The sequence below is a fragment of the Ochotona curzoniae genome, unplaced genomic scaffold (assembly GCF_017591425.1).
Source record: "Ochotona curzoniae isolate NIBS_2020 unplaced genomic scaffold, NIBS_Ocur_1.0 scaffold_2453, whole genome shotgun sequence".
NCBI lineage: Eukaryota > Metazoa > Chordata > Mammalia > Lagomorpha > Ochotonidae > Ochotona > Ochotona curzoniae.
In genome coordinates, this window is record NW_024467094.1 from 6,069,090 (window position 1) to 6,094,097 (window position 25,008).

General features: G+C 46.3%; 1 protein-coding gene across 1 annotated transcript in view; it reads right to left on the reverse strand.

Moving 5' to 3' along the window:
• GLP2R (glucagon like peptide 2 receptor) overlaps positions 1-25,008 on the reverse strand; it is a 54,046-nt gene that overhangs the window by 28,736 nt on the left and 302 nt on the right. The window contains exons 2-6 of the mRNA XM_041000794.1: positions 15,651-15,738; positions 13,332-13,436; positions 7,456-7,577; positions 4,833-4,939; positions 3,584-3,737 (exon numbers count right to left, since the gene is read on the reverse strand). Of these exons, the coding sequence (XP_040856728.1) occupies positions 3,584-3,737; positions 4,833-4,939; positions 7,456-7,577; positions 13,332-13,436; positions 15,651-15,738 (576 nt within the window). The remainder of the gene's footprint in view (positions 1-3,583; positions 3,738-4,832; positions 4,940-7,455; positions 7,578-13,331; positions 13,437-15,650; positions 15,739-25,008) is intronic.

Genomic DNA, 25,008 nt, shown 5'->3' on the forward strand with positions numbered 1-25,008 from the left:
ATAGTGTGCTCAGTTTTCTCTTCCAGAACACTAGGCATTTTTCAAACAGAGTACATCCTCACAAGCACTCATTGGAAACAGTAAAGGATAACTTTTCTTTCCTTCCTTCCTTCTTTCTTTCCTTGCAACAGCAAGATCTTTGTCTGCTAGGTCACTCCCCACAAGGCCACCAAGGCCAGAGTTGAGGCCTGGTCAATGCCAGGAGTTTCTTCCTGATCTTCCATGTGAGTGACAGGGGATCAAGCACTTGGACGTCCTTCTGCTGTTTTTCCCAGTCCATTAGAAGGGAGCTGAATTGGAAGTGATGCAGCCAGAAACAAGCATCCATTTGGAATACTGGTGTTACAGGTGGCAGCTTTAGCTGCTATGCCACAATGTTCACCCTGAAGTATGCTTTCTAACCATGTTCAAGAAAGCTAGAAAACAAGAACTCAAAAATATTCATATGATTGGAAATTAGGGAACAGAAGAAAGAAGAAATTATGTCAGAAATTAAAAATTACTTCTGACCTGAAGGTAAGGAAAATATTACACACCAAAACTTGCAAGGCAGTTGTATCAAGCCCAGAATTCAATTTATAACCTTGAATGTGCTTCATTAAAAACAAAACGTTCAGCAACAACCAGCATGTGCATAAGCTGATTGGTGTGACAAACGGTGAAGAAGTCTATACTAGCAAACTCACGCAAGAATCAGATCTGGGATCAACTCAGATGAAGTTTCTTTGGATATCTCTCCAACTGAACTGCTGATCCTGGAACCCCAACCATCTGTCAGCAAGTGGACTCTGAATAGGTTTCATTGCAGTTGGGACGGTGAGATTGGCAGCAATCCAGAACTGATGAACTATCAAAACTGTTTGAGCAGGACCCTTGGAGCGCGCCTCATGTTGGGGATCGGGGATGGGTGGGAAGTTGGGTGGGGCTTTTCCCTTTGCTACTCCCCTAACCCCAGATACAGGGGAAAATGATTATATTAGTGTGGAAACAATGATATTACCCACTTTCACCCTGTAGCCCTTGACCCTTTGTACCCTAATCAACTAAGATTATTAAAAGAAATTAACGGAAAAAAAAAAGAAAAAAGGAAAACGTTCAGAATATTAAGCAGCATGTAAAAAAGAAAGTTGGAATAGTGAATTAAAGAAGGTACATGGAGAGAATCAAGATGGCAGAATAGGATGATGACACATATAAACAAGTGGAGAAACATTAGACAGGGTGAAGCGGAGAGGGCACATTCCAGAAAACAGGAGGGGAAAGATCAACAGCAGAAGGAGACTGATGGACACAGGAAAGCAGTGGAGACAAAGGTGTGGTGCTGCAGTGACCCAACAAGCCAGCAGCATTCAGGAAGCAGCAATCGGGAGTTATGGGAGTTCCAGAAGGTACAGAAAGACAAGCTGAGTTTAAAAATGTATTTAATGAAATAATAAGGGAAAATTTCCCTAACCTAGAGAAAGAATTGGGAAACAACATTCAGGAGGGACACAGAACTCACAACAGGGTTGACCAAAAGTGATCTTCACCATGACACATAATAATCAAGCTCTCTTCAGTTGGACATAAGGAAAAGATCCTTAAATGGGCACGTGAAAAAAAATCAATTGACATATAGAGAAATGGCAATTAAATATACAGCTGATCTCTCACAGGAAACTCTATGGGCCAGCCCAGAATAATGTACCCAGCAAAGTTTTCTTTTGAGAATGAAATAAAATTCTTCCACAATAAAGAAAAGCTCAAGCAATAATACCTCTTCCAAACCTGCCCTACAAATGATACTTAAAGATGTTCTCTTGGCAGAGAAGAGGAATAACACCTATGAAAAACAAAGGCAAATGTGAAGAATATCCCAGTAAAATGACAACAGAAGACTAAATCAATGAACAATCCATTGCTAAATGACAGGACAAAATTACCACCCATTCATATTAAACCTGAATGTAAATGGCTTAAATTCTTCAATCAAATGTCAAAGGTTAGTAGGTCGGATTAAAAACACAAAACCCATCTATTTGTTGTGCACAAGAGATACATCTCACCATCAAAGATCAGCAGAAAATATCTCACCGGTTTTTATATTTTTTTGTTAGTTACATCTCTTCAAAAACACTTTCATCTGATTAAATTCTTCAGTGACTCATTGATCATACTGTAGCATCATTTTCTTCAAAAAGGTCCTTGATTTCTTTTTTCATTTCTTCAGTAACACATCTGTCATTCTGTAGCATGTTATTTAACTTCATGGCATTGTAAGTTTCTATTTTTTCTTCCTGCTATTGATTTTGTTTTGCGGCTTTTCATTTAAGGGGATGTAAAGTAACTGTGTAATGGAGACCATCAAATCCAATGGCATGTTGTTTAACTTCATGGCATTGTAAATTTCTGTTTCTCTTCCTGTTGTTGGTTTCGATTTGTGGGCTTTCACTTGGGGAGATTTATAGTGATGTGTAGTGGAGACTGACATGTCCAGATGTGAGGATGGTGCAGTGTGCAGCTCTACTTTCAAATCGAGGAAGGACTCCCAGTGAAACTATTAGATGTGTCTTGACATTGGGATGCTGGACCTTCTCCTATTGTCTATGCCCGCAATGATGGACTTCTGACTGTCTATGAGGAACTATGCTGTTGTAATGATATGGGAGAACTCAGTGGCAGTGGAGGGGTGGGGAGCAAGGGGGATGGGACTAGCAGAGGAGGTAAGGGAAATCCCAGAGTGTATGGAACTGCATCATGAAATGATAATAATATGGCAATAATAATAAAAACAAAGAAAAATGGAAAGTCTGATAAAATTGAGGAACCTCTGGCAAGAATATCCAAGGTATGAACAAAAAAGGGTGAAGATGCAAATAATCAATAACAGGACAGAAATCAAGAATACAGTTGACAATATCACCTCAGATCCAAGACACCTTAAAAGGATTAAAAGAGAATGTCATGAGGGCTGGTGTGGTGGTGCAGAGGGTTAAACCAACCCTTGCTGACCTCCCACAGTAATAATGATTGGGGTCCCTGCTGCTCCACTTCCAACCCAGCTTCCTGCTAATAAGCCTGGGAAAGCAATGGAAGATGACACAAATGCTTGGGACCCTGCAGCCACAAGGGAGACCTGGAAGAAACTCCAGGCTCCTGGCTCTGGACCAGCCAAACTAGGGTCATTGTGGCCATCTAGAGAGTGAGCCAGTGGATGGAAGATTTCTCTCTCTGCCTCTCCTTCTCTTTCTGTAACTCTACTTTTAAAATAAAAAAAAAAAATCTTTAAAACAAACAAACAAAAATGAATACAAAAGTCCATGTAGGAAAAACTCTGCTGTTTTAAAAATACAACCACTGTAAAGAATAGTTGAGCTGCCTCAATTCTCATTTACAGGTAACAAAATTCCCCATCCTAGGACTGACCAACAGCAGCTATTATGGGCTATTTGTCTTGGAGTTCTATTACCTGGAGCTTATCACCTTCAGTCTGCAGCTGTCTTTTTAACCAGAAGGCCCTGGTCACCCTCTTCCCTGGCCCCATCCACCTGCTCTCTGACTTCAGAACTAACCCACCCAGTTTAAACAATACGGAGGACATTACCTCTGACATATAGGACATCCAACCATCCTCTGTGTCGGGCTTCTTGGAATGAAGTCTGTGGATGACGATGTCCCTCACCAGAACAGCCATGGCTCTCAGGATGAAGGAAGCAAACAGGTTCATGTGAATGTAGTTGCGTGTGCAGTGGAGTTTTCTGTGCAAGGGGAAAAAAAACAAGTGCCTCTCCTCAGGATAGGATGGCTCAAGCCAACGAGTCTAGGCTTGAGGGACCTGTGTGGTTCCCACTAAGGACAGGGGTCACAGTGCAGATCCCAGAGCTGGACTGCTGGGCTATGTGATCTTGCTTCTTCATGGATCAGAGACAGAGCAGCGGGGAACTCAGACCAGCCCTCCACAGAGACGGGATGCTGGCATCTGCAAGCAATGGCTTAAACTCACAACACTACCTCCTCCCAGCCCCCGCAACCTGAGTAATTTCTAAAATCTGATATAGTAACAGGCACTTGGATTCAGAGAGAAAAGGGAGGGAAAATGCTCAGACCCTGGACTTCTCGGTTATTAGTTTGGCTCCATCACATACCAGCTGTAAGATCTCAGTGAAATACGTCCTCTGTGTGGGTTCTTTGAACTCACAACCTAAGAGTGCTAATAATGTGAAACTCCTGGGGTGAGAATTCCTCCTAATTCAAACTAGAATGAGACATCACTTAAATCTTCTAAGTTACTTAAGAGTGAGCATTTAAATCTCCATTTCTGTTTCTCTCACTCTCTCCCATCCCTTTCTCTGTATCTTCCTCTCCTATCTGTATGTCTATCATCTCTCTCCCTTTCAAACGCATACATGAATCTTATAAATGATAACCACTGGATTCTGAAGGTCCTTAGATTAGAACCCCAGTTCTGTTGTTCATGTATATGCTTTGGGGGAGTTTCTTAATTTCCTCTCTAAAAGCAAAACCTCTGATAGAGCCAGTGGAGGGGGTGTGAGGCTCACCGGAATCAGACCCATGAACGTTATCTAACCCATAAGAGGAAAAGATGGACTCAGGAGTCGGGGGTGCAGGTTCCAGTTACTGCTGTAACCTCTTGGCTTTATGGGAAGGGGAGACTCAATGTTTCTCACCAGAACCCCAGCCCCCTTCATCTGCAGGGTGGAATGGGTGCAGGGGAGATTGTCTCAGGTTGCTTCCAGCTCTGACAAGCCCTGTCTTCCACTGCCTTCTAGAAAGAGCCAGTGAGCAAATGACACTACATCTACCAGATACGTGTCCACACAAATGCTACTCACCTAAATACCAGGAAGAGGGTGAGCGCCAGGAAGAGGGAGATGAGAGACAGGGAGTATCCCACGGTATAGATCTGCCTCAAGATGAACAGCAAATTCCAGTGATCCTCCTGGACAGAGAGGAAGGACAGACATGACTGCCATGCCAGGAAGCCACATTCTCCAACCCCACGTCAAGGAGCAGCAAAGGTCTAGACTGAGAGATATGCTGGGTCCCCCAATAGCATTTCAACCCTTGCGGTCCCTTTCCTCATTGACATCCAAATAGGGTAGCTTAGATTGCTTCTGGTCCATCTCAGAAGCCAAGGATCCTCCATCAGTGAAAAACACACAGTGGAGCTCACCTTCTTGCTGACCCCACCACCCTGAGGGATGCAAGAAGAAAGCCGGCATCATAAAGGATCTGTGTCCAGGATGTGAGAGTGTTTGGGGAATGGGGACAGGCTGTTTATCCAGGCAGGTTGCTACCCCCTTTTTCTATCAGTGCTTATTAGTGGAAGGTGGGGTCAGATGTCTGTCTGGGTATTTCCCTCCAAATCCAACTTTTTCTGGATGATTTCCTAGAAGAAGATCTAATGAACAGCAAGAGATTTTCTTTATCTTGGAGGGGTACCTGAAGTCTCACGGATAAAATCTCATGGTGCTTGCAAAATACTTTCTACTACTGCAGAGAGAAAGAGATCAAGTCAATGAGACAAAATGTCAACAGAGTTTGCATCCATGGAGTGAACATACAGGCATCTGTCTTAAACTCTTTTGACATTTCTTTTTTAAAAATGTATTTAATCAAGTAACTTGAGAGACAGAAAGAGATACACACATACACCCCGTAATCCATTGGTTCAGCCCTACATGCCTGCAATGGCTGGGAGTGGGTGAGGCCCAAGCTGGGATCCAGGAACTCAAGCCTAGTCTTTCAATTGGGTGGATGTCTGAGATCCAGTCGCCCACTCCAGCCCAGGGCTGCGCCAGCGGGAAGCTGGCTTCAGCAGCCAGGGCTGGATATTCATCCCAGGCAACAGAACACGAAAAGTGCACATCTTCACCACTAGCAGCCAAATGCCTGCCCTTATTTTGACTCTTTGACGTGTTTGACTATTTCAAAACAAAGTGTTTGAAAACTTACGGATAACTAATGTATATAAAATAGCTTGAAAATGAGAATGTATCATCAACATGATATACTGTATCTGTTCAGATTACAAACTATGCAAATATCTCAGTTGATATATGCTGATGTGTCCATAATGTAAATTTAAATTTTTATCTCAGAAATAATAAATAAAATATTAAGCTTAGGAAATCATAGAAAGAATTTTTGTCTTTCATGTATTTATTTTTAACTTCCGCTGGGAGAGACAACATGTGCTGTTTGTCTTGCTGGAAAGTATTTTTTTCTAAGTGCAAAGAAAACAGATTGCTTGAAGTAAAACAAAATAACAATTTATTTCCATAACACTAAACACAATTCCATACCACAGTGTCTAGACATACTTCTTAGCTGCTTATGCACCCCCCCCACACACACACACAATGTTCCTTAAAAGTGCCATGTACCATGCCAAAGTATCCCGAACATGTCAATAGTTGGAAGAACACAACATATTTTGCTTGCCAAAATTCTGAAATGGAAAGATTTACTAACATTGGCCTTTTTTGGGCAATATTTCAACCCTCAAACAGAAGCACAGGTAAACAAGACCAGAAGTTGATTCTTTCTAAGTATCTAAATTCTTAGAAGCACAGCCACTTTGAGAGAGTAGGACAGAGCACTTTGCTTCCTGTCTTTGAAAAGGCAGTGTTCAAGTCTTGATGTGCTGTTCCCATCACCTGCCCTGGGGATGGTGCCTGCTGCAGACCCAGGTCCAGCTCACACCACCCAGGCATGGTCTTGGTTCCCCATCTTGGCTCACACAGGAGGCTCACCTGAGAAGCTTCAGAGCCAGTACTGACACTTACGCCGCACACACTGAGCACTTAGTGCCTGCTGTCTGTAAGCCCACTGTGCATCCTAGCCTAGGCCACAGGTTTGAGATCATGGTCAAAAAGGACCGGGACTTTCATTGTCCTCAAGCCTCAAGCAGGAGAGGAGATATGAAGTTCATATGGTTTGCTCCATTCATAGCATACCATTAGCCTGCTTGGGTTGTGACCAAAGTTAGAGGAATTCCTGAGATGAAAGACTTTTCTAAAACCACCGGTGTCGCCTTGACCCCTGTAAGAAGCAGGAGCTGCCTGTCACACAGCAGAACTGTATAAGCAACAAATCCCAGGAGCTCTCGTGCTAACCTCTCTGATGGTTCCACTTTCAACCTGTGCCTTCCCCCTCAAGTCCTACCTCCCCTACCTGGGTTGTCTGCTCAAAGGCATCTCTCAAAGGAGATGCTTGACCTGATGCTTGAGTGAAGACAAGGAGGCAGCCACAGGGCGTGTGGAGAGAGGCAGCCCAGGCCCAGGGTATGGAAGTGACTGGAAAATGGAGTTTTCCCTTGGGGTTTTAGACAAGCCAGAGTAAGGCTTTCCGATTGCTGAGTGGTCCACACACATACACCTACCAAGCCGGCTGTCCTGAAAAGAGAAGGTGATTTGGACCCAGGAGCCCCATCAGCAAGCTGGACAGACTCACGTCTTGCTTGGCTTTGTGGTCCTCGGAGCACTCTGAGTCATCCTGCCAGATACCTGTGCCATTCTCTCGCTTCAGCCAAGTGCCTTGAGCTGAGCAGCGTCTGTAGGCCCTTCTTGTGCTCTCTAAAAGCAAACAAAACTCTGGAGGAAAGTTCAGGACACACAGCCCCATCCCCAGGGGGAGCGGGTGGAGGGATTGGGGGTGGGGAGTACCCTGAAAGGCTCTAGCCCTGGCCACAAAGCTGTGGAAAATCCCAGGGAAGAAGGATATTAATTTCCCCTTTGGGGAGCTCTCATTAGCATCCCAATTGTTTATTTGGGATGGAAAGAAAAACACGGAAGTTTCACGATTTCGTAACAAACCATGATCCGCTAATGTCTGCTGTGTTTACCCAGTCTGTGAACTTAGAACGGTCCCTAGTGACTCAGAGGTGCCCTAACCCCTCCAAGGTACAGCCCAGCCTGAGAGGGTTGCTGGGCACTTGTCCAATGGGAGATCATCTTGCTGTGGTCCAGGAGGTGGTGCCATGAAGAAGAGAAAGTGTTGGCACAGGGAGAACAGGTCCAGGGTGACACCCATTCTGCCACCTATGTGATAGCTGAAAGACTATTGTCCCCTGTGATCAGTCCTGCTTATTGTAAGCCTTCCAGCATCTTTGTTAAGAGTTAGGGTCAGAGCGAGGACCCCTTCATGGTATAGGTGCACAAGGCTGGGTGGCAAGTTGCTCTGCCCATGACAAGCACGGCTGTGACTCAGTCATGCCTATCCCAGGAGCCCCTCCTACCTGGAGGTTCAGAGATATTGGATTTTCAAAGTAGGAAATGTGTTGGCACTTCCTAGTCCTGACTCTGTACGTCCCAGATCATCAGTGGGTAGCTATTGGCTGCGTCCAGTTGATAGGCATCCATGTGATCAGCCACCGGCCCCTCTGACAGCATGACCATAGGTGTCTAACAGACATCTGCATCAACACCTAGCCAACCCAAATCCTTCAGCTTGTCTTTCTTGTCCTCGGTTTCAATCCTTTAGCATCATCCTTGCCTTTTCTCTCTCTGAGCCTTCATTGGCCAATCACCTAATCCCATCATCTGACCCTTCCCCTGGATCCAGAGACTGACATCCTTTCCCACCTCTTGCTTCCATCCTTAATAAAACCATCATCTCTCACCTCAATGCTCATGACTCCTGGACAATCCAGCCCCTCCTACCACAGTGAACTGGCCAAATCAGTCATGTCATATCATGTTTTTACTCGCCGTCTTCCACAGGCTTTCTGAGAATAGTTGAAGCCTGTAGATGGCCTTCTGCACAGCCCAGTGGGCTCTGGTTCCCAGGGCTCCATGCCTTGATCTCCCATTATCCTCTCATCTCCTGTACATGTTTCTCCTCCTGGCCAAAATCTTGACCTCCCTGGGTCATCACCATAATGTCGAAGCCTTCCATGATGACTTGATTAGTAAGCACAGCTGACTCCTCAGACTCCAAACTCCCTACCATCTTTTCCCTCTCCCCCACAATGCTCTATCTTTATAATACATACATATTTTTTATTGGAAAGGGAGATATACAGAAAGAAGGAAAAACAGAGAGAGAAAGATCTTCCATCCACTGGTTCACTCTCCAAAATGACTGCCATGGCCAGAATTGAACTGATCCAAAGCCAGAAGCCTGGAGCTTCTTCTGGGATCTCCCAAGTGAGATCCTCTGAGCCATCCTCTGCTGTTTTCCCAGGTCATAAGCAGGAAGCTGGGTTAGAAGTGGAGGAGCCCAGGCCTGGTGCAAAATAGCCTAGTGGCTAAAGTCCTCACCTTGTACATACCGGGATCCCGTATGCACACCAGTTCATATCCTGCCTGTTCCACTTCCCATCCAGCTCCCCGCATGTGGCCTGAGAAAGCAGTCAAGGATGGCTCAAAGCCTTAATACCCTGTACCTGCATGGGAGACCTGGAGGATTCCTGGCTCCTGGCTTTGGATCCATTCAGCTCTGTCCATTGCGGCTGCTTGGAAAGTGAATCAGTGGACAGGAGATCTTTCTCTCTGTATATCTGCCTTTCCAATAAAAAAATATATATCTCTTAAAAAGAACAAAAAGAATAAGAAGTATTGGAGGAACCAGAACACAATCTGATGCCCAAATGGGATGCTGGCACTTGCAGGCAGAGGATTTATTGTTGAATCACCACATCAATCCCACCCCCGATGCTCTATCTTTTTCAAAATGGACCACGTTTATACTTAAGAGTGACATTTATTGATTATACTCTGGCTCCTACTACAACACAAGCCCTGCAGAGAGGATTTTATTCTATTTTGACCACTAATGTGGAGAAGAGGCATCAGAAGGGAGAGCTTTGAGGGGTTGGTGCAATGGCTCAAATGGCTAATCCTTCACCTGCAAATGCCAGCATCTCGTATGGGTACTGGTTCATGTCCCAGCTGCTCTACTTCCCATTCAGCTCCCTGCTTATGGCCTGGAAAAGCAGTGGAGAGTAACCCAAAGCCTTGGGACCCTGCACCCATGTAGGAGACCTAGAAGCGGCTCCTGACTCCTGGCTTTGGATTGGCTCAGCTCCAGCCATTGCAACCATTTGGGAAGTGAACCAGTGAATGGAAGATATTTCTCTCTGTCTGTCCTTCTCTCCGTAACTCTGCCTCTGCAATAAAAATAGATAAATCTTTCAAAAACATAAAAGAGAGAAAGGCAGACATGCAGGGTGCATGGTGGAATCAATGGGGGAGATGATTCAGCAGAAGTGAGGGTTGAAGTAGGATCTATTAGCAGGGAGGCATGGGCAGAAGTTTAGAGGTGACACCCTAGCTGGAGCTGTGAGCAAAGGCACTGGCAGCTAATAGCAGGGCAGGTGGAGCAGCCTTTACTTGGCTGGAGCCACTGGAAAGGGACAGGAGGGGAAAACGCCAGTTAGGACAGCAGGACCAGGTGGCTGAAGGACCTGTGAGTCATTTATAGACCCATTGGTGCTTTAGGGAGCTTTGTAGAGGGTGGTGGGAAGGAGGCCAGCTCCGGGGCTGGGGACCAGTGTATGGATCAGGAAGCAACCACAGTGGGTGAGGATGAGCTGCTCCTCAGGGCAGCAGCAGAAGCAGAGGAAGGGGAAGGAGCCAGCTACCAACTGAGGTGAGTGTCAGTGGGGCCAGCTCCAAGGTTTCCCATCCAGCTGGCCTTCAGCCTGGAGAATCCCCCTGCAATAGCGTCTTTTAATCTCTGTCCTGCTCCCTCGTCTCTGGCCTCTGGCTGAATCCAGACTCTCTTTGTCTCTTGTTGCTGAGCAGTAGCTGCTAAGGAGCTTCACTTCCTGGCTCCCTTCCCTTCCTACAGTCAGCAGTCAACGGGGCCAGTGTGGTCTTCCCAAACTACCTCTTACGTCTTTTCATGCCTTCATACTGCCCCCACCACCCGCCAATCATGGCTGCACCTTTTCTGGTTCCCCAAAGGCAAGTCCAAAGTTCTCAGCACAGTACACAATAGCCTTCACAATCTCCAGACACGCCAACCTGAGATGCCAGCAGAGCCTGTATGCATCACCAGACTCTATGTCCCCTTGTTTGACCACACACCTCCTAACCTCAAAGCACAAGAACTTCTCTGCACCGCTTAACATTTGGGAGTGTTCTTCAACCTCTTGGTTGTCTCCACATCCTCTTTTCTCTACAAGATCTTATTTGGATTCTAAAGACCCAATGGCAGGGGGAAGGGGGCGGGGGGTGGGGAGGAAGTCATGTGAAAGAGTCACTTCCTTTGGTCAATTGCACTCCTTTTAGTAAACACCCAGAAGCCCAGAAACTGTTGATAAACTTATTGACTCATTGAAGAGTCAAAGAAGGGTTGGGGAGAGAGATCACCTATCTGTTGATTCATTCCCTCAAATGTCTGTAAGAGCCAGGACTGGGCAAGACTAAAACTGGAAGCTAAAAACTCAATCTAAAATACGTGACAGGAGCCTGGTGACTTGAGCCATCATAGACTATCTCCCAAGGTGTGCATTGACAGGAAGCCAGAATCAGAAACCAGAGACAGGAATGCAACTCAGTCACTGTGATATGGGATGTCGGAATCTAGTTCCTAGGTCAGACACCCACCTTCCTTTTCTTCTTTAAGTCTTTAACTAGAGGCCAGCACAATGGCTCAATTGGCTAATCCTCCCTCTGTCTACAAGCACTGGCATTCCATATAGGTGCTGGTTCATGTCCCAGCTACTACATCTCATACCCATCTCCCTGCTTATGGCCTAGAAAATCAACAGAGGATGACCCAAAGCCTTGAGACCCTACACCTGTGAGGGAAACCCAGAAGAGGTTCCTGGCTCCTGGTTATGGATTGACTCAGCTCTGGCCATTGCAGCCAACTGGGAAGTGAACCAAAGAATGGAAGGTCTTTCTGTCTCTCCTCTCTGTAACTCTGCCTTTCCAATAAAAAGAAATAGATCCTTTTTTTAAGTCTTAACTCAATTTCTTCATAAATGTGGATGTTTCATTTACCTCCATCTTAGAATGAAAGGCACCCAAGGTGTTTAGCTCTTGGAAGAAGTGGTAAGTGGTAGGGCTGGAAGGCGGCAGTCTGTTTCACCTGGAGGAATTTGTGGGCCTTGGGACCTTCAAAACTGGGAAAATTCAAGATGGCTTAGCCTGGGACGCAGCTGCAGCTCCTACTAACCAAGCAAGTCTGCCTTCTCGTATATTCTTCAAATGAGCTTAAAATGCAGCCAGCATTCCCTTCACACAACAGATGGGAAACCACAGTTCACAGGGCCTTGAGGGCTTGGCCCACATCTAGGGTGTAAGACAGAGGGACTGACTCCAACCTCATGGCTCCTGACTCCAACCTCATGGCTCCTGACTCCACACATGGGGGTCCCTCTGGCTTCACTGAGCTAGCTGAGGGTTGGCTGATTCATCCAGATCCCTGCAAGCCAGGAAGTCCCCTCACATCCTCACCCTCCTTTAAACCTCACAGCCTCAAACTTGAATCCCAACAGGTTTCATCAGACAGCAGCTCCATAAAATGTGTCCCTCCCAGAAATAGATCCTCTTTCTAAACTCTTTCTAATCTCTCTCTCTCCCCCCACCCCGCCACCCCCTGCTTCCTCCCTCCAACACCCCCAAATTCCTACAACAAGCATTGAAATCTAACTTTCGCCACAATGAGGATTTCTTGAGCTACAATTAAATACAAAATGTTAACATCTCACCATCTTCAGGAACATTCTTGCCTGGGCACTTTGTAACAGCTTACATTTCCCAAGAATCGTTTTAGCTCTCTATATATCTGCCTGTGATCTTTGGAGAAAAGCAACAAGATCCTAAAACCGTAACAGCTCCTCTCCCATTGCAAAGTGAAATGGCCAGAGAATATGGGCTTCTTAGAGTAAGTCAGGGTGGGGTTGTATCTTGGGTTCCTAAGGCATAGTAGTCACTTCCTTTCAACAGCATCAGGGTAAACTACGCGGCTGAAGGCGCCATCCAAGTCCCACAGGATTTGAAACAAAAAACAAAACATGGGTTCAAGGGCAAAATAAAGTCTTTCCTCCTCATTCTGAATGGCTGTATGGCTGAAAACCTCCCAATCTTCCCTTCTCACTGTTGGTCTCCCCATAAATTCATCCACTCTTAGCCTTCCTACTTCCAGGCCTGGATGCTGTAATCCTCAAAGCAAGGAGAGCTATTCTCTACCTGGGAGGGAGGAGAGTTGCAGCAGGATATGGAAGGGAGATGGGTGACCCAGAGCTGGAAAGGAGGGCTTGGTGGGAGCATGAGGACTTGAGGAGAGCACGTGGTGGGAGCTCTCTAACTACCTCTCAGCTGGATCAACCAGCCCTTAAAGGAACTATTGGAAATTAGGTGCATACAACTTCTTACCTTCACTCCACCAGGGTAAATATGAAGGGCAGGGAACAGAGACATTTCCGGGAGCAGAATGAGGCCAACACACAAACTGATCAAATGTCCCATTGCAGAAAACACCTATGGGCAGAAGAGGAGGCAGAAGGAATGTCAGTGTTGGAACTGGGGCAGAGTGGGGAAGGGGGTGACAGAGGGTATCCTCTGATGGAATCGGAGGTACCCAGGTTCCTGCAGCCCACCTCCCTCCCAGCAGAAGCCTGTGTAGCCCACCTGTGCGAGAACCAGATAGATCTCTTACTCTCTAGACACACCAGGAACACATGAATGCTGAACGCAGCCCCCATCATGGTGCTGTTGGCTACCCAACTTGACCACTGGTCAGTTACATCAACACCGCCATTACACTGAGGTTGTTTTATCTGATGCATACAGAAAAATGAGGGTCAGGAGGATGCCCAGAGGTTTGACCAGTTCTTTACATTCTTATAATTAACTAAGTAATTGTCAAACCTTCACCAATCAGATGCTAAGACACCAAGCATCTGAGAAATGTACAGAATGGTAAGTGGATATAAGGAGATCCACAGAATCTAGATCCTTGCTCACACACATTCCACACCTGATGATTTCATTTAATGATCGTTGTGTGATACCTGAACCATCTCCAGGTTGGGGCATGGTTTACATGCCTGTGTTTGGTTATGGGAAGCTCTAAACTTAAAAAATCCAATGCCACCCTCCCATGCCTCCTGGAATCAAATGGTCGTGTTTTAGGCTGGATTCCCAAACTTTCATGCAGCAAGCTCCCAACTCCTGGAAACCACACTTCAGTCCCACTCTCTGCTAGCTACGAGCCAGAAGTCAGGGACCCCCCCGCAAGGTGAGCATCATGGAGACAGGCATTGTTGGAACCCTACGGATGTGCATCTGCTAGGCTGTGAACGGACTGGGGCACTCTGTCAACCTGGCACCCATAGGTCAGTACACACCGAGGGAACTCGGCATGTTGGTGAATGGCATAGTCCAGAAAATACAGTTGTGGTGGTCTACTGGCAGAACAACTCCATTTGGATCAGACTGTGTAAGGCTGAGCTCCTATGGTATGGCTCTGGGTAAGGAAGACCTGCCCTGAGTGTTGATTCCAGTATTCACTGAAGTGAGAGGTGACCTTTGCATCTGATATCAAGTAATTCAGCTATCTGGGCTTTTTTTTTTAAGGATATTCAGAGGGAGCTGGCAGGATGACCAGGGCCACAGTGTTCTCTCTCTCGCACACATGCACATGTAATCATATGGATGTATCAACCAGCAGCAGGTAGGTGAGGCCATGGACTGACCAAACTATCACACCATTGCTAGTGTGCCCTTGGATTAAGGACATGTTGATGTTCAGGTTTAGTTAACATCCTGGTAGACGGGGGACCCCCATCCACCCACCCACCTGGCAGATTCCCTAGTTGATCTGTAACCACTGCTCAATTCATTTGAGTAGGTTGTGGCTTGTGGCTGTCATCTCCCCTAAATTCTCCTGTTTCTAGGTGAGATCGGAGTCTAGGTCCCCTCCCCTTGATCGTGGGTAGTGTTTGGCAGCCATCTGAGCCAACAGATAATGGCAGGAGGGCTGTTATGAGTTCTGAGGCCAGGAACAGTCACCGGGAACAGGTTGATGTTGGACCAAGCTTGCTGGTGGGCATCTGGGAGGAGGTGTCCAAGCCTAGTAGAGTAGACACTTGGAGGTGAGGTGTCCTGGACCCCTGTCCAGGTTCAACACTCAGCTGAGAGGCAGCACCAACCAGAAGACATGGGCATAAAAGCTCCTTCAGGGAATGCCAGCTCCCAGATGGATCTCACAGCTCAATCCCTGCCTCTGAATCAGAAAGAAACAAACCCAGTGTGCCTCAGTGAGTTCCTGATCCACGAAACTACAAAAGCTAGCAAGTGAATGTCACTGTTAAAAACCACTGAGCTTTCCAAAAAGACTTATTTATTTGTTTGGAAAGCAGAGCAATAGAGAGAGGGGAAGAAAGGGTAACAGAGAGAGAATCTTCCAAATTACCAAAACAGCCAGGACTGTGCCAGGATAAAGCCAGCAGCCAGGAACTCTGCCAGCATTTACTACACAGGTGGCAGGGTCACACACCTGGGCCATCCTCTGCTGCCTTCCTAGGCACATTGGCCGAGAGTTGGATCAGAAGTGGAGCAGCAGGGACTCAAACTGGCACCCTGATATGGATACCAGCATCCAGGCTATGGCTTAGCCATCAGTGCCACAATGATGGCTCCAAAGCACTGGGCTCCGTGACACAGCCACAGGTGGCCGAGACAGGTACTTACCAGTAGGTGCCTTGAGTAAGTCTGTTAGACACTTCTCTCTGTACTGCACCCACTTCCGAGTGGTCTCCTCAAGAAGCGATCCCGAGATCTGAGAAGACACAAACATGATCATCCCTCTTAGCTGTACCCATAGCTGCAAACCCCTTGATCCTCAATCCTCCCTGCCCCTGTGCCCAGAAGAGCCTATACTTGGAAATGGAATTTCAGTGGTGCCTGAATGGTTTTTTTCCCCCAGCCCCTTGACTGTCTACCTTAAAAATACCCAGGAATTTCACATTCCCTCCCAAATCTATGCATTGGGCTTAGCACAAACAGAGACTATTTTTTTTTTAAGATTTAATTCTATTTGAGAGGTGGATTTACAGTGAGGGAAGGAGAGAGAGAATCTTTCCTCTGCTGATTCACTCCCTAAATAGCTGCAACAGCCAGAACTGAGCTCATCTGAAGCCAGGAGCCAGGAGCTTCTTCTGGGTCTCCTACATAAGTGCAGAGGGCCAAGGCCTTGAGTTTCCTCTGCTGCTTTCCCAGGCTTTGAGCAGGGAGCTGGATGGCAAGTGGAGCAGCCTGAACATCAACCAGTGCCCATGTGGGATGCAGATGCTGCAAGCAGAGGCTTATCCTGCTGTGCGTCACTGCCAGCCCTAGATATGAGCCATTTTAAAGCCTTTGCCATGTCAAGAAGACACAGCATGTGTAGCCTAAAGCTTCACACCTTCCCATACAGAAGCACAACACCGAGAATCCCGTACAGAGGCACTTCTGGCAAAGAGGGGTCCTGCTACATGTCACAGAGAAGCGAGGCAGGTTCCAGCTGCCTATGCTTCCAGGGTCAAAAGTCGTGAGTGGGCCTGTGCTGTGCTCCCATGCCAAGGCCTTGGGAGGCCATTGCTTTCTGTCATTGGCCAGAAATTGTCCAGCAGTTTCTCACTGGAGACCAGTAGTCCTTCTTCTGACATTGAAAGGGGTTTCCTATAGTGTTCACTCTAAGACTCTGAGAGTCAATTTTGTGTGGCAGACCTTGTGTGATGGAGGCATTGAGACAAAGTCCCTGCTCTAAAATGAATGCAGAATCAGCCAAAGACGAAGCAACCATCTCATCAACTAGGGGATCAAATCCAATGGCACTCTGCTCCAGCTTCCTCAGTTTCCCTAGGGGCAGCAGTCCTGGGATGCTCGGAAGCAGGTCCTCAACTCTGCCCTCCTTGCCCCCACTCCACCATAGCACCTCCCCCCCCCAACCAACCCACCAGGCACCAGCTTCCATCAACTCCACTTCCTGAGTCTTCTTCCTGTCCAACCCAGCCGCCAATCTCCTCTGCCTCTGGCCCTATGCCATCATCCACATGCCTCACCATTGTAGAAGATTCTCACCTATGGGCACACCTGACCCTGGGATCTTCTTCCACTTGTGACCTGTCGGCTTGCTCGTTGCAGTCACACCTATCCCAGGGAATGCTCTTTCACGACTTACCGTTTTTTGCAACTTCATGTTGGCACTCCCTCCCAGCCGTGTTTTTCACCTATTCATCCTTCAAGACTAAACTTAAACTCAGGTTCCCTGGCCCTGCCTCACCATCTCCGGCTCTGAAGTCTTGAGTTTGGGAGCCCTCTTTCTCAGTGTCATCCAACCCCACACATGACGGATCAACCACCCCAGCCCATCATCCCATGATCTCCTTACGCGCCAAACACCATCTTTCATCTTTGCAAGGGAAAGGAGGATTCTGAACCTCATTTCCATCCATTTTATTTCTAGCAAAGACCCAGAGGCAAAGCAGTGGCTGGTGGGTAGTGAAGAGAACACAGTTCTCTCTTAGTTCAATAAGTGATCTGGCCCACTAGCTGGCCTTTAGGTTTTGTCTTCTCTCCCAAGGAACTAGAAATGCATGTGCTTTCTTGTTCCATGGAGAGGAGTAAAAAGAACCATGCAAGGGAGGGAAGGAGCTGCTTTTTATCTCTCAATTAATTATGCCAATTTATTTTCTCTGCTGCCCAGCATGCCCTCTCCAACACCATGGCATTCATTCATTGGTTTTCATTTTGTTTGAAAAACGGACAGAGATTAGAGACTTTGCATCTTCTGATTCACTCCCCCAAATGTTCGTGATAGCCAAGACCAAAGTCGGGAGCCTGGAACCCTACCTGGGCCTCCCAGGTGGGTGGCAGGTGCTATCTCCCAGGTTCTCCTCAGCAGGACATTGCATCAGAAGCAGAGAAAACCAGAAAGAAAAAAGCACATTTTCTCTCACTTATGGAAGTTAATATGTAGTATTTCAAAATGCATGGATGGGGTCTAGCACGGTGGCGCAGCGGTTAAGGTCCTCGCCTTGCACGGGATAGAACCGGAATCCCATATGGGCGGCAGTTCTATCCCGGCAGCCCCACTTCCCTTCCAGCTCCCTGCCTGTGGCCCGGGAAAGCAGTCGAGGATGGCCCAAAGCTTTGGGACCCTGCACCCGCGTGGGAGACCTGGAAGAGGCTCCTGGCTTCGGATCGGCATAGCATCGGCTGTTGTGCTCACTTGGGGAGTGAATCATCGAATGGAAGATCTTCCTCTCTGTCTCTCCTCCTCTCTGTATATCTGCCTTTCCAATAAAAATAAATAATAAAAATAAATCTTTAAAAAAATGCATGGATGTCATATCATTCAGTATTTAGCTTCACTGAATCACACCTTGTACATGACACTATGCTATACTCATGGTGATGAATCCTTCCCAAAATTAAATGTCTGTCTTCAAGAAGAAAATGGTATAGGGACCAGCGTTATGGCATAGCAGGTAAAGCCTCTGCCTGTGACATTGGGAAAATCCCACAGGAGTGCATCAGTTCTTGTCCCAGCTGCTCCACATCTGATCCAGCTCCCTGCTGATGGCCTGGGGAAAGCAGTAAAGGATGGTCCAAGTGTTTGGACCCTGATACCCAGACAGGAAACCTAGATGAAGCTCCTGGCTCCTGGTTTCAGGCTGGGCCAGCTCTGGCCACTGTGGACATGTGGAGAGTGATCCAGCAGATGGAAGATCTTTTTCTCTCTCTTTGTAATGCTAAATTTAAAGCAAAAATAAATAAATCTTTTTTTAAAAAATGAAAGTATGCATATTCAATGTCTACATTTGAAATGAACACGGCAAAATGTTTTTAAAATATAAAATAATAATATAAGTAATAATTTACATAGAAGATTTTTTTAAGATGATGAAATTGAGACAGGAAAAAAAAAAAGCAACAAGCAGAGGAGCCGGGACTTAAACCAGATACTCCAGTAGGAGACATGATCTTCCCACACAATGTCTTAACCTGTGCATCAAACCCTGCATCCCCCACCACCAAGCATCCATGAGGAGGCCTGTGGGAGTACACAGCCAGCTTTGTGGCAGTGCTCACCAGAGTTCCCAAGTTTCCCGCAATGTGTGCTCCCCTTGTCATCTCCGTAATTTTTCCACTTCATCCTGAGCTCAAAAGATAAATCTAAAGCACCCTTTATTGAGTAGTTAAGTCCAAATAATGTCATAAATATTTATGTCTAACTACGTAGCATCAGTCACGCATTGCACAATTTCTCAGGCTCTGGAATCAGAGGAGACGCCGCTACCTCCATTTCCTGGTCCGTGTTGGTCTGGGGGGCTTCATAGCACTTACTGTGCATCACAGCCCTTACAGAAAGCCCGGCTTTGCAAAGATGCTGCAGCTTGGAGACCTTGACGACCTCAAGCTAATGGTTCGTACAAGTGCTCAATAAAACCACAACTACTATGCTTTCCCTCAAAAACTCAAAATATTTTCTGGTGTCCTTGTGGGTTCATGGTAGTGCCCAAGGCACCCTCTGACACAGCTGGAGGATCATGGAAGTAACCAGTAAGCAAATCTAATTAGGTTGCAATAATAGCATTTATCCCTGCATTCCAGTTTCCTATGAGTTTTGTCTTCTTTTATTTATTATTTTTTTATGTATTTACTTACTTGCTGGAAAGGCAGAGTCACAGAGAGAAAAGGGAGAGACCTAGAGAGAGATCTTGCATCTGCTGGTTCACTCCTCAGTGGTCACAATGGCTGGAGCTGAGTCAGCTTGAGGCATAATGAATATGACTGAAGACTTCCCTGCAAAGGCACAAAAGCCTTTGCAAAGCTCAAAGCTAACTGAGGAAAACATCAAGAAAGCGGGGGAGAAAGAACTTAAAAATTTATTGTAAGGCTTCTTATCAACAAGGAGAAGCACATGCAGGAATTTAAGGAACATGTCACACAGGAAATAACAACACTGAAATAAAATCAAGCAGAATTAGTAGGAATGAAGGACACAATGGAGCAAATTAAAAATTTGATGGAAAGCCTCGACTATAGAATGAATGAGGCAGAAGAAAGAATCTCAGAATTGGAAGATATTTCCTGTCACAATGGTGGAAAAAATCGAAAAGCTGAAAGTGGAGCTGGATCAAGCTAAAAAAAAAAAATGTATTCAGGAATTACTCAACACTATTAAAAGGTCAAATATATCAGTTAATGGGAGTTCCAGAAGGTGCAGAAAGAGCAGCTAGGTTTAAAGATGTATTCAATGAAATAATAAATGAAAACTTGCTTAATATGGAGAAAGATTTGGGAAGCATAGAGAGGGGCACAGAGCTCCTACAGGGTTGACCAAAAGTGATCTTCACCATGACATGATAATAAGCTCTCTTCAGTCAAACACGAAAAAAAAAAATCAATTGACATATAGAGTAATGGCAATCAGACTCACAGCTGATCTCTCAGAGGAAACTCTACAAGCCAGAAGAGAAAGGAGAGACATATTCCAGATTCTAGAAGGAAAAAAAAATGTCAGCCCAGAATAACTTACCCAGCAAAATAAAATTGTTCTACAGCAAAGAAAAGTTCAAGGAATATGCTTCTTCCAGGCCTGCCCTACAGATAATACTTAAAGATGTTCTCTTGACAGAGAAAAGGAATAACACCTGCCAAAATCAAAGGCAAATGTGGAGAACACCCCAGTAAAATGACAGAAGACTAAATCAAATAATGAACAACCCATTGCTAACATGACAGGACCAAATTATCACACATCCACATTGTCCCTGAATGTAAATCGCTTAACCTCACCAATTAAACATCATAGATGAGTGGACTGGATCAAAAAACAAAACCCATCTATGTGTTGCCTACAGGAGACATATCTCACCAACAAAGATCAGTAGGAACCGTATCTCATGGATTTTGATGTGTTTGCTCTTATTTTCATTTCTTCAAAACATTTTTTCCTCATATTAAATTCTTCACTGACTTATAAGTCATACAGTAGCATCATTTTCTTAAAGAAGGTTCTTGATTTTCTTTTTCACATCTTCAGCGACACGTTAATCATTCAGTAGCATGTTATTTAAGCTCATGGTGTGTTAATTTTTTTTTCTTCCTGTTATTGATTTTATTTTGTGGACTTTCATTTAAGGGGATGTATAGTAACTGTGTAATGGAGACTAACACATCAAGATGTAAAGATACAATACAATATGCATCTCTAGTTCCAGATCAAAAATGGATTCCCAATGAAACTGTTAACTATATCTTAATAGGATGCTGGACTCTCCACCACTATTCATGCCTGCAATGTCAGGATACACTCAAACAGCAGAATGACAGACTTGTGACTGTTTATGAAGGACGATATTATTGTAATAATATGGGGGAAAGCGGTTAGGAGGAGGAAATTTGGAGAGGGGGTAACGGAAATCCAAGACCCTATTTAGAACTGTATCATTAAATAATTTTTAAGGGCTCAGCAGCGTGGCCTAACAGCTAAAGTCCACGCCTTGAATGCTCCGGGATCCCATATGGTTGCCAGTTCTAATCCTGGCAGTTCCACTTCCCATTCAGCTCCCTGCCTGTGACCTGGGAAAACAGTCAAGGATGGCTCAATGCTTTGGGATCCTGCACCTGTGTGAGAGACCTGGAGGAAGTTCCTGGCTCCTGGCTGCAGATCGGCACAGCACCGGCCATTGCGCCCACTTGGTGAATGAATCAATGCACGGAAGATCTTCCTTCCTGTCACTCCTCCTCTCTGTATATCTGACATTTCAATAAAAACGAATCTTAAAATGAACAAATGAATAAATTCTTTTCAAAATTTTTTCGTCTACTTCTAGATTTTTCTATATATTTTTCTTTTTGAATTTTATCCAAAAGAGAATGAAATTGTCTTCTAGTTCTTAACTTTCTTTTTTTTTAAAGATTTATTTTTATTGTTTTTTTCATTGGAAAGGCAGATATACAGAGAGGAGAGACAGAGAGAAAGATCTTCCGTCCGATGATTCACTCCCCAAGTGAGCGCAACGGTTGATGCTATGCCGATCCGAAGCCAGGAGACTCTTCCAGGTCTCCCACGCGGGTGCAGGGTCCCAAAGCTTTGGGCCGTCCTCGACTGCTTTCCCGGGCCACAAGCAGGGAGCTGGAAGGGAAGCGGGACTGCCGGGATTAGAACCGGCGCCCATATGGGATCCCAGGCGTGCAAGGCAAGGACCTTAACCACTTGCACCACCGCGCCAGGCCCTAGTTCTTAACTTTCATTAGAAGTTATCCTGGGATTGTATTTGTATTTCAAGAAATAAATGGTAAAACTTCCTTTTAGTAGCTCCATGACTTTCTATGAATGAATGTGAAATAAATGTGGATTTTTAGTTCTCTATGGCTAGACATCTATTTTCAGCTGTTTGCTAATGTAAATAATGCTCCAGTGAAAAATCTTTGTAATTAAATACTTAAGAGCCCCTTTTTATTTTCTCAGGAGAAAATCCTTGCATTGGAATTTCTGATTCATGGCGTTTACACATTGTTAAAGTTTTTAAGATTGTCCTACCAAGCTACTGACCCTTGCCAAAAAAGTACATTAGTAGCCACCCCTTCACACTTCCACCAAGAATACATTAAAAGGCACTTCTCAGAGCCTTCGAGAGGTCGGGCTTTTTTGTTTCATGCCAAGACAACTATTAAATAACTTAAATGAGCATGGGGGACGGTGTGCGGATCGGACCGTTAAGCCACTTAAATTTAGAAACTCCACTGTGGTAGGACATCTCTCACCATGTGAATTTTATGGTGGCACTGTGCCAGCAGCTGCACCATGGCCCTTTCTGTTCCATGCTGGGAAAGTTTCTGGGAGCAGACTTTGTCAAGAAGGGCTATGTCAAGCCATGGTGTGAGAACAGGAGGCAGAAGGCAGAGAAGGAAGATCACGCTCATGGCCATCCCACACGATGAACCTAGGGATGATGCCCAGCGCTCCACGGACATGGAGCAGATGGCAGAGCCCAGGATTGGGCCCTGCTGGCAGGAACACCAAGGCAAGGGTGATGCCTGGGTGGTAAGCCACCCTGGGGCAGGGTCTTCAGGTCCAAGAGGGCCGGAGGAGACAGAACACAGGATCCCCAAGCCCCCTAGGCAGACGCCACAGCTCCACGGCTTGTGAGCTACAGGAGCCAAAGCCTTTAGGGATTGCCCTCATGGGTGTGAAGGAACATTCTAGGCCCCAGGCACCGTGGCTGGGCTTGCCGTATGGTTGGGTAGAGGACCACAAAAACTAGACAATCGGCTATATCATTTTTTTTTTTTAATTTTAGCTACGTGAAGGGGTTTGAGATGATAATTGGGTATATGCCTTTATAGGATGATCAAATTGGGTTAGTTGGCTTTTCCATCATCTCAATTTTTTAAAGATTTATCTTATGTTTATTTGGAAGGCAGAGTTTATAGAGAAGTGTGCCAGTCTGAAGCCAGGAACCTCCTTTGGGTTTTGCATGTGGGTGCAGAGGTCTAAGCACTTAGGCCACTGCTTGCTGCCCTCTCAGGCCACAAGCAGGGAGCTGGACCAGAAGAAGAGCAGCTGGGACAGGAACTGGTATCCATATGAGATGCCCATACCGCAGATGGAAGTTCAGCTTACTGTGCCACAACACTGGTCTCTCCATCATCTGAATTTCAAGAATTTCTCTTGTGAGACACTCCCAGGATGGACACAAAGCTGAGAGTTCTGTGCGAACTCTTCCCACAGATACCCCACCACTGGCAGACCAGAGTCCTGGGGCTACTTGCTCCCCAGGAACATGCTGGGCCCTCCGAGGGACATCTGAGATCATGTCAGGAGGCCTGTGGAAGCATTAACTGAGCTCACGAGTTCGGAGGTAGCCGCTGGGAAAATGCAGATGTGGAGGGTCTATGCCCATCTGGTCTCCAGCGAACACCAACAGAAACCCAGCATAGACGGGCCCCTTGACACTGTAGCCCGCCCTGCGCAGGGGCAGGAGGGACACAGGAAAGTCAGGCTGCACAGAGAGGCTAACCCTGCTCGTACAGCGAGGAGGAAGAGAACCACTCCCTAGGCTGCTCTGGTGACTCCAGAGAGCCACATAGAGCTCCCTCCCGCCACACACAGCCCGGTGTAGACACGGGGCCCTGGGCAGCGCAAGGGTAAGGACTTGTCCCCTCCTGCACCAGCAGATGACAGCATGGTGCTTCAGTATGTTCTAATCCACCCTTGGAACCTGTCCAGATGAAGCCAGGGGGCTCCACCCCAGTGACAGCAGAAAAGCTTGCCTGACTGCCCAAGACTCACTTTTGTCATCCATAAAATGGAATCAGTACAAGAGTAGCCGAGAGCGTGAAATGGGATCATGGAAATGCCAAGGGGTGGGGAGAGGTAGGGGAGGGTGGGAGAGAGTGGGGAAGGGTAGGGGTTGGGGGGAGGTGGGGGGAGGTGAGGGAGGTGGGGAGGTGGGGGAGGGCACCGGACCTGGAGCACAGCGAGTGCTCAGTCTACGGGTTAGCTTGTCTGCGGTGTGTTTCGTCATTAACCGAGCAGATCACAGAGCGTGTGTGGATGACCCTGGCGGGGTGGGGCAGGGACGGGGATGTCTGTTTCCAACTAGATGTAGATAAAAACACCCACAAGCGTAAGCCCCCACTTGTGAACGACAATGATCGCCTGGGGAAGTAATGATACTGAAAATCCTACCAGGGGAGGTGAGGCGGATAAGACCCCTGCACGGAGACTGAAGGGCGGGACTCCAGGGGGAACTCGCCGTAGCTCACTGGACTTGATCAGTCTTTTTTTAACATAAGCATTTTATTATCCTTTTTAAAATAAATAGCGAGGAAGACAGAGAAAAGGAAAGGAAAAAATGTTTTCACCGCTCAAACCCCAGCTCGAGCTAGAAAAGCAGACAGGGGCTCAGGGCAGGCGTTTTAAATGCCATGGGTGGTGCGTGCCACAATGCCCACCCACCGTCAAAGGCTGTAGACACCGCATTTAAAAGCCTTCCTCATTGTATCCAAAACAAATGCGTAGGAAAAAGATTTGGAGATGAGACGCCCAGGA